We start from the raw sequence: 10,368 nt of genomic DNA, 5'->3' as shown, positions 1-10,368 counted from the left end.
CTGCCCTCCAACTCTAACTCACTCCCTCTTCTTCCTGCTTCTTCTAGTACTTCTCAACTCTCACACCACCTCACACTCATTCACAGAGGGAGAGAGAGAGAGAGAGAGACAACGCGAATTCAAGTTGTGGACCCCTGCGCCTAGTGCAGTTTCCTTACTTAAGCATAAGCGACCAACCCCTTTGAGGATTCATCCATCTGTTGGCCCTTCGACTGTCTCTGAGAGAGAGAGAGAGAGAGATCAGTAGAACGCTTGAACTCTGGTTCTCTCTATCTGAACCTCTGTAGAGGAGGAAAGCCATTACATTCACATCTGGGTAAGTCAGAATCTCTTAACTTTCTTTTGTACAACTTCTACTTTCTTAAGCATTCTATTCGACCGTTCGTTCGACAATGTTCTCCTCCATCTCTACTAGTTTGTTTGCTTTGATCAAAATGGGTTTTTCAAATTCTTCTCTTGCTGGTGAATGTTTAGTTGTTTTTGACTCTGATCTGCAAAGCTTTGATGGGGTTTACTGCTTATGCGCGGATTTCTACTCTCTCGGATTTCATCCTGGAAAAAACAGACTACAGTGTTCCAGTTCTTTTATATTCTTTTGTCTAGAAGTGATTATTTTGCAAGTTTATGTCTTTGTTTTGAAGTTTAAATCTGTAATGTACCTTCCTTTCTGCAATGGGTATCTTATTTTGGAACTACTTCTGCAGAAGTCTGAAACTCTTGGAGAGGTTTCTGGTGACAAAATGAGGGAAACACACTTGCTGCTTTTGGTTTGCGGAGTTCTCGCCTGCTTTACCCTTTCGTTGGTGAAAGCAGAGGACCCTTACAGATTCTATACTTGGACTGTAACCTACGGAACTATTTATCCTCTCGGTGTCCCTCAACAGGTTTGTCTTTTGGTGTCTGAGAAAACATGTCCAGCTATTGTTGTTATACATTTGGGCAGAAATCTCTCTCTCTCTCTCTCTCTCTCTCTCATTTCTATTAGTTCTTCTGGGCTAACATCAGTTTTAAGTTTCCCCCAATCTGATCTAGTTTTGGTTGTTTACTTTTAAAGGGTATTCTCATCAATGGCCAATTTCCTGGTCCAAGACTTGATGTTGTCACCAACGATAACATAATCCTCAACCTCATTAATAAGCTGGACGAGCCTTTCTTGTTAACATGGTGAGTCTCACTCTCTTTAACTAGTTCCCCCTGCCAAATCATTTTCACATTAGTGGGGAAAATGTTTACTTTTGCAACCCTTTTCTATGTTACCCAATTTTGATTTCTTATCTTTTAAGTTTTAGACTTTATGACATTCCTTCTGTTTTCTGGATTTATCAACTGATGAGATTTTGGTTGCTCTGAAATATGAAATCATGGACTCTGATAACTAGGAACGGTATTAAGCAGAGGAAGAACTCATGGCAAGATGGAGTGCTTGGGACTAACTGCCCTATCCCTCCGAACTCAAACTACACATACAAGTTCCAAACTAAGGATCAGATTGGGACCTACACATATTTCCCATCTACTCTAATGCACAGAACTGCTGGTGGGTTTGGAGGACTGAATGTCTATGCAAGGTCTGTGATACCAGTCCCATATCCTCGACCTGCTGAAGATTTCACTTTGCTTGTTGGCGATTGGTACAAGAACAACCACAAGGTGATTAAGTTAAAGACTCTCTCTCCCCCTCTATGTTTTTACACATCCATTTTGATGGTGACCCATTTGAAAGCCCTGCTGACATTGTTGTGTTTTAAAACTGATTCTCACTGTATGTTCTGGCAAAGAAGTTTAATTGACTTGTTTCCTGCATTACTGGAAAAATTCTAAAAGTCTGAAAGGTGTAGATAAGCGACTTTGGGCCAGATACTTTACATATTGAGCCATGGCTGAAACCAAATTGGGCTTATTTCTTGTGGAAATGTTTAAATGTTTAAAATAATTACTATGAGTCTGGCCTGGTTGGTTTCCATTGAAGTTCCATCAACCAATCAACTTCTCATTTTAATTAACCAGCCTTGTCAACCTGGCTGGGTGGTTTGCTCTTCCAGTTTGGCATAAGATACTGTCTTTCATGATATGCAATAACTTTCTACCTGTTCTACTATCTGACGTTTATGCTTCTCGTTTTTGCAGAACTTACAACAATTGCTGGATTCAGGGAATACTCTTCCTTTCCCTGATGCCATTCTTATAAATGGCCAAGCTCATTCTACCTTCAGTGGCGATCAAGGTACATTAACGTAATTGCCTGTGTCTTTGATTAGGTGACTATTTACTTAAATGATGGTTAAAATGTTGGATAATCCTTCCTTTATCCAAATATATCTAATCTAGGGTATGCTGATGTTGTTTCAGGTAAAACCTACATGTTCAGGATCTCTAATGTAGGCCATTCAACCTCCTTTAACTTCAGAATTCAGGGACACACAATGAAGTTGGTTGAGGTCGAAGGATCTCACGTCATACAGGGCATGTATGATTCTCTTGATGTACATGTTGGCCAATCTTTATCTGTCTTAGTCACCTTGAATCAGGCTCCGAAGGATTATTACATTGTTGCGTCTACACGCTTCACAAAGCAAGTTCTCACAGCAACTTCAGTGTTACATTACTCAAACTCTCAATCCTCAGTTTCCGGTCCATTGCCTGCTGGCCCAACTTACCAAATACAGTGGTCTATGAAGCAAGCCAGAACCTTCAGGTATAATAGTTTTGAAGACTTGACCATCAAAGTACTTCATTTGAAACTGGGGGATTAACATAACTTAGAAATAAACTTTGATGCCTTCTGTCTTGAATCTAATGTTCTCTTTTTTTTTTCCCTTTATTATTGATAGATGGAATTTGACAGCAAATGCAGCCAGGCCTAATCCTCAAGGCTCATTCCATTATGGGAAAATTACACCATCGAAGACGATTATCTTGGCCAACTCAGCAGCTCTGATAAATGGAAAGCAGCGTTATGCTGTTAATAGGGTCTCTTACATTAACCCTGACACCCCTCTAAAGCTCGCTGACTATTACAATATCCCCGACGTCTTCAGTATGGACACCATCCAAGCAAATCCCACAGAGGGTCCTGCATTCTATGGTAGCTCTGTCATGCCTACTTCTCTCCATGATTTTATTGAAGTTGTCTTCCAAAACAACGAGAACACAATCCAATCTTGGCATCTTGATGGTTATGATTACTGGGTTGTCGGGTAAGCCTATATATTTGGTTTGTTTTTGTGTAAATTTTTATCAGATTTTTATTTTTTCAAAAATTCTGATAATGCCAATTGGAATCAAATCAGTTACGGACGTGGACAATGGACACAAGCCAGTAGGAATACATACAATCTAGTTGATGCACTCACTAGACATACTGCTCAGGTATTGAAGCTGTATACAAAAATGCATTTGGTGTTTATGGTTTTAACTGATTCCAACAGGCTAGTCTTGGGGTTGGTTCTTATTATGTGTATTTTTACCACAGGTTTATCCAAATTCTTGGACAGCTATATTGGTGTCATTGGACAACCAAGGTATGTGGAACATAAGGTCTGCAATGTGGGCAAGGCAGTACTTGGGTCAGCAACTCTATCTCAGGGTTTGGACCTCAACAAAGAGTCTCGCTAACGAATACGACATCCCTTCAAATGCCATCCTTTGTGGCAAAGCTGTAGGAAGGCATGCTTAGTTTGTTTCATTATTAATCTATTTGGTACCTTCAGTCATAAGGGTTTGACTGCAAGGGAGGGATAGAGAGGAGAGAGAGAGAGAGATGTCTTGATTTAATTTATTTTGTGTACCTGTATTGTTATAGTAAGAGCTGTAAAAATTTCTTCAGTTATTCACATTAACCTTGTTTCCTTTGGAAGTGCTTTTCTTTTTCTTGAATGGAAAAGAGGACTCGGATATACCCATTAGGAAAAGAAGAAAAGATTGTCAATGCAGAGTGTATGTCTATGCCCTCTGCATCGAAGTAACCGGGGGAGGTTATCTATACAAAAGTTGCTTAGATCAAAAACTAGATTTACTAAAGCTCAAATGGAACCAATCTCTTGAAATTCACTTCTAGTAAAAGCATGGTTTTAAGAATAGGAATCGAATCATCAACCAATTCGAAATGGAATTGGCTGAGAGCCTGAGCCTGATTTTGGACAATTCCTGCAATCCTCTTTTGAAGATTGAAGTGCCTATGATCCATGTTTGATCTTCAATTTGTTGTCATTGTATCCTTCTTTTAGTTAGCAATTAAGCAAAAAAATCTATGGGCACTTTTACCTCTTCTATCATGATCTTGAATCTATTGAATCAAAAACTCCAGAAGTATAGATTTTGAAAAGTCTTTTTGTAGGCCAAACTATGGTCCAGGGATAAAACCATGGTTCTCTAGGAAAATCAATTATAAATCAATTAGGGTATTGCACACCCCGGGTTAGCCCCAGTTGTCCCATGGGCGCCCCAGTTTAATTTTTAGGGTTTCCCATGGTTGTCCATGGGAACCCTGGTACAACCCTGTTAGGGTTTCTCCTTTCCTCATGTGTCCCACGCAATTATAGAGCACATTAGGGACAGAGAAACAACATTTCTAATCCATCACATGGCAAGAGGGATGCATCCCATACTCGAATGCTCAGCAGAAATAAATCGATTCGAGTTTCTTTCGCATTTCATAAATATTAATAATTAATAACTGAAGGAATTAAACAAGAATTGCTAATCTGGTGTGTCTCAAATGTTGCTCCTCCAAAAGACAATGGTTCTTCCTCTAGTGAGCACTCCAAGTAAACAGATCTGAACCTCCAATGATGCTACCAAGGTTATTCAAGTCAATCCCAAATGTTCTCAAATTCTTCAGCACAGATCTAGGGTTTCACAAACCCTAACTCTCAAACATAGATGAGAGAAACTAAAAGAAGAAGAAGAGATCTCAAAGAGGGACAGAGAGACCAAAACGCAGAAGAGGGGGCAAAAACGTGGAGCACTGCCCCCTCTGCGTTTTTGGTCCCCTTTATATAATGCCATGGTTTAATTAAAAACCATAAATGGATAAGATTTAATCCCTTTGAGAGTTTGACTCTCTCTCTCTCTGTTTGGCAGTTTTGTTTAAACTCAAAATGCTTCTAAAAGGGAAAGAAGCAGAATCTAATAGGAAAAGTATTAATTAATTATTTTATTTAATATTTATGGATAATTATAATTAGCACCATATCCATTACTTAAATAAAGAAACAATTAAAATAGTAAATTTCAAATAACTCTCTATATGATAATAAATTATCATATACAACCCCCCCACTAATCAACACCATCATTATGGAATCTAGGGCATGTACACATGTACTGTCAAACCCCATTCCATAGTACATGCCCATATAAGAGTGTGCATCTGATCGGGTCCCCCAAAACTCGATAAAACACTTTGTTCAAATAATCATAAATAATCTATTATTTTATGTAAAATAGATTTTTGCAAAACAATTTTCAAAACGGCACTGGATTCAGATTTCAATCTGACCATGCACAGACAGTCTCTATTTTGGTGTTCTCCAATTGGGCAATAATACATGAGGGAATCGATAAAGTAGATTCTTCGCCAATGCACACATCAAACATGTGAGCACTCGCATTCGTACCCTGACATCACATGTCTAGGCATACCCAATGCGACGACCATATGATAATGGTGCCCAGCCCAAACCCTAGTCGTGACTACCATTTTAAGTAAAACTTAGGGACACATAATGCTCAAAAAGTTTATATCGTATGTGACAATATCAAACTAAAATATATAAATGTTCAATACAAAGGTGAACCGGGTCGAACCGAACCGAACTGAACCGAACCGGGTTTGATGGACACACACTTGTCCAACACTTTTTGCTGCTTTCCAATTCTAATTTCCATGATTCTGGCTGATTTTGGGCCGATAAAAGAAGGTTGATCCCATTTCCAATTCTGCGTTTTTAAACCATGACCAAAAGGTGCCAGCAAGTGGAGTTGGTGAAATCTTTGGCATTCTGTTGCCAAGAACAAAGATTGAGTCTCAGTTTCATTTTGCATGAAGCTCCTTCCTCTTCCCTCTTATACCCTATGTTAGATGACCTGTTCAAGGAAATCCATAGCCTTACCCTAGGCCTTATGAGAACTTGATGCCCAAAGCATAATGAGTGCTGATTAGGTATAGAAAAATGAATTTTATTAATTTAGGGAAAAAGATCTATGTGGGGGGAGTGTGGCGCCCAGGCGTAGACACGAGGAGGCGGGGGGGGGGGGGGAGCAAAATGGCTGCCCACCCCATGGAAGGCAGAAATGTCCACCCTATTGATGCTTCCGTGTGCTCTTTCATTGACCCCCATGCACGTGCAGGGGCCACACGGATTGAGCTCCTCTCCAGGGAGCCCAGCCTAGCACGCCCGGGGAGCATCCAGCTGTTGGGCTGTGCTACACACATCCCTAGGCATGCACCGAGATGTGTGCAGCATAGCCCAACCCTTGGATGCCACTGAGCACTCCCTGGGCGCTGAGCTCCCTGGAGAAGAGCCGGATCCGGGGTCACACTCCCCACAAAGAACTCTTCCCCTAATTTTTATCCCCCCCAACTCCCACCAATTGGCACCTCCAATGGAAGCTTGATGGCCAAGCACGTACTTATGACTCATTGCATCAGCAGTGTCTGGACCTGGACCGCTGGAATAGCTCCTTGAGAGTAGGAAACTCCACTAGTAACATACTAACACCATAGCTATAATGAAAACTTCAAGAATATAATTATGCTCTCTGGATCAACTGCATCATTTTAGTTTCAACAGGATGGGTTCGGATCCTGGCAAAAGTTTTGGTAGCTAGGGTTTCCCATGAAGAACTAATGAGAATCCATTCTTGCTGAACTGGGTTTTTGCTGATCACAATGGCAATGGCTAAAACTGTTGTTTAGTATTTTTTTTTTGGCCTGCTTATTCCTATTTGCAAATATGGTAGATGATAAAGAAACTTCGCTGTGATTTCTCTGAATTTTTGCACATATTTGTGGTTTCATCTTGTAAAATTTTCCTATTACCAAAAAAAGCTTGTAAAAATTTTCCATTTGAACAATTTTTTCCCCAACGACACAAGCCAGGTACAGCCCTTTGAAGAGGCTTTGCGCTATGGGCCTTAGTAGCCCTCTATGGGTCGCAAAGCTCCCTGGTGACCCCTTTGCTTTAGATCACCTTTTCCCTTCAGAAGCCGTCCATGGAGAAACTTGTTGGGGGAAGATGTGTCGATGCCTTCATTGCCTTGTATTTGGTCGTTTGCATTTTATGGTTACATGGATATTTCAATAATATGTGTCTATGTAGGGTTTCGTTATATATTTGTAGTGAGATAGTTTTTACTATAATATTAGATCGAGAGGTGTGAGGACAAGTAATTGTAATCCTATTATCCATTGATAGAAACCATGGATGTAGGTAATCCTGCAAAACCATGTAATTCTTTGTATGTGACTGTGTGATTGTTGTTTACGATTTCCATTTTTTTTTTCTCAATCTTAACCTTTGAGTAGTTTATTTCTACTAGGTGGACGGGTAATTGGTCAATCCAATGGCCTATTTCAATTTCATTTTCCCCTTGTATTTGAGTCATCAAATTAGTGGATGTTTGATGTGACTATTCTAATCATTGAAGAGATTGGGACCAAATCAAGATTGGCTCATTTGTCTGGAAATAGAACTAGAGCCAATTGAGACTGAAAACAGAATCTTATGGTCTATCTTTGAAGGATTAAGAAAACCAGATTGGGCCATTTGTGAAAAGTTTGAATCCAAACTCAGTTGTATGACTTGTTTATGTTCTAAACCTGTTGAGATGTTGGGAGTTATAAATGTAGTCCGGACTGAGATACCCTGGCCCTGAGGGCAAGTCAAGGCTGAGAATTTCTAACCCTAAGTCAAGGTCGGGTCAGGCCAAGGTTGAGGTCTCAAACTGAGCCTAGCCTAGCATAGCCCAGCCCAACCCGACCCTGTCTTCTTCTTCTCCCCCGGCCCAATCCTTGTCTCTGCTAAAGATAATTTTGGTTGCTTAATCACTATGACAACGTAAAAGCAGATGATTTCATGTAGTTTCGTGTATAATAAGAGATATAGTAGTATTTTAGTAAGTAGGTACTTATACCATTACTTAGTAACCCATGGTATCTTAGGTTAAAATAGATAGAATTTCAAACCATGTGGTTAAAATACCTTATCTAAAAAATCAGCCTAGCAAACATTAAAATTGTGAAACAGCTTGATATGAACTAAAATATCCAAACAATAGCGCCATAGTCGTCACGCCCCATGGTCAGGGCCAATCAAGATCAGCCCGGCCCGGCCCTGAGGGTGGGTCAAGGTTGGATTTTTTAGGCCCTGAGTTAAGATGGGGCTTGACCCAGTTAAAGGGATACAGGGTTGGGCTGGGATTTTAAAAAGCCCGGCCTAACTCAACCCTGTTGCAGCCCTACATGGGATCTTGGATTTGTCTTACCATCATTACTACTTTTGGTTTGAAATTTATCATATGCATGAAGATCATGGTTTAAAAAATTGGATTGGTTCAACCAAAGCTAGTGATTTTATGTTTTTTCTTGTCTGGTAAAACCAATTGAGACTAAAAACCGGTCTGTCATTGAGAAAACCGCATAGTTTTGTTTTATGAATTTCTAATTTTTCTATTTTCCCACTACTTTCAATTTCTTATTAATTTTCAAAATCATGGTTTCATTGCTCAAAACATGAATGAACCAAAATTGAGCCCCTTTTTGATCGATGCCCAGTCCAGGTTTTTAAAAGTAAAAGTACAATATGCATAACATGTCTACAAAATCTTATCTCCACTCAAAGTCATATACGTCTAGTAAAGGTCTTATGTAAAGAAAATAATCTTTGCATATTGTTACAAAATGTTCAATGTTTTGCCCTTCCTAGCTGGAGAGGGACCCACTAGGGGCCAGCAAGGGGGCACAAAGCGACACTTATTATACCTATAAACTAGTACTATTATATGTCAAGAAGGGTGTGGGGTAGGAGTTGAGCCCTCGATTCCTGAACTTAAACCACTCCCATTGGGTGGGACCTGGTTCCTGTCCTGCCAGGGTGGGAGCTGGACGGCCCAACCCCACTAAACGATAGCAAAATCAGTGGTGGGGTGGTCATTTCACATGTGGGGCCCATATGGGACCCACTTATGAAATGAAGCAAGGCCACACTTATTATACCTACAAACTAATACTTCTATATGTCAAAAAGGGTGGGGGGTAGGAGTCGAACCCTCCGTGGACTTGTACCACTCCTATTGGGTGGAGGTCAGGCACCGAGCTAGAAACTCATCCCCCCCCCCGCCCCCCCTCCCTGCGCCCCCCCCCCTTTGTAGTTATGTAACTAGATAATATGTATGTTGTTAACTTTTCATCTTGTTACTCATCGGAAAAAGAAAAAGGACAAAGGTTGAGTATGCTAGTGGTATACCGTAAGCTAGCGCCTTACGTGTCTATCTCTCTCTTCCTCCCTTTGAGGGGTAAGAGAGTCATTTCAAAAGGGGGGGTGGAAGAGAGAGATAGACACATAGGGTACTAGCTTATGCTATACCACTAGCATACTCATCCCTCTTCCTAAAAAAAAAAAAAAAAAAAACTTTCATCTTGATAGCTAGTCTAATAAAACCTAATTCCCCCAATAATGTTAGTTTTAAGACCTTCATTGTCTCAAAAAATTAAGATGGGAGGAGATCCTATTGGAATATTTTGAGTGTGGTCTCTGAAAAATGTGAGTGTTTTGATTAGTACTTTTACCTTTGTTTATCCCTTTATTAACTTTAGTATTTGATTTAGATATTAATAATAATTGTATTTTCTGTCAAAACAATAAATTTAGTGAAGTAACACTGACACTATCTATGTTTTTTCCTATTACATGGAAAATCTAATACATAATGAACCATATAATTGAATTATGTAGAAAAGTTATCCATGGGGGAGTGTATTTACTGTATTGCCTATACCTTGACATAGTGAAAGTTGAAATTACCACCCCGCCCTTAAGATGTTTCTATAGCCCCTCTCATTGGCCCCGCGCACCCAAGCCACACTCTCCCCACAAATGGCTAAATTTCAAGTGGCCATGTAAGGCTACCATGGCTGAAGGGGGTAATTATTAGGAGTGTAAATGAATAGCCAAAATCCGTTTCCGTATCCGTGACCGTATCTGTTTAGCACTATCCGAATCCATCCGAAAGTTAAACGGATGCGGATACAGATAGGCTATAGCTATCCGAAAAGCTATATTTACATGTAAACGAATAAAATATCCGATCCGTATCCATGTCCTAATCCGTTTAGCACTATCTGAATCTATCCGATAGCTAATTGGA

The 10,368-nt window shown here is 40.0% G+C and overlaps 1 protein-coding gene across 1 annotated transcript; it reads left to right on the top strand.

The window, feature by feature from the left end:
- The first annotated feature begins 286 nt into the window (after positions 1–286).
- On the top strand, positions 287–3,731 carry LOC122660071 (L-ascorbate oxidase homolog). The gene is made up of 9 exons (XM_043855246.1): positions 287–316; positions 705–884; positions 1,055–1,164; positions 1,380–1,650; positions 2,128–2,224; positions 2,350–2,695; positions 2,832–3,197; positions 3,291–3,369; positions 3,473–3,731. Exons 2-9 carry the CDS (start codon positions 741–743, stop codon positions 3,674–3,676), a joined length of 1,617 nt encoding a protein of 538 aa, XP_043711181.1. The 5' UTR covers positions 287–316; positions 705–740; the 3' UTR covers positions 3,677–3,731.
- Positions 3,732–10,368: the final 6,637 nt, after the last annotated feature.

Source organism: Telopea speciosissima, chromosome 4 (genome assembly GCF_018873765.1).
Source record: "Telopea speciosissima isolate NSW1024214 ecotype Mountain lineage chromosome 4, Tspe_v1, whole genome shotgun sequence".
Classification (NCBI taxonomy): Eukaryota; Viridiplantae; Streptophyta; class Magnoliopsida; order Proteales; family Proteaceae; genus Telopea; species Telopea speciosissima.
Note: the sequence above shows the minus strand (reverse complement) of the source record. Positions and strands in the feature narration are given on the sequence as shown.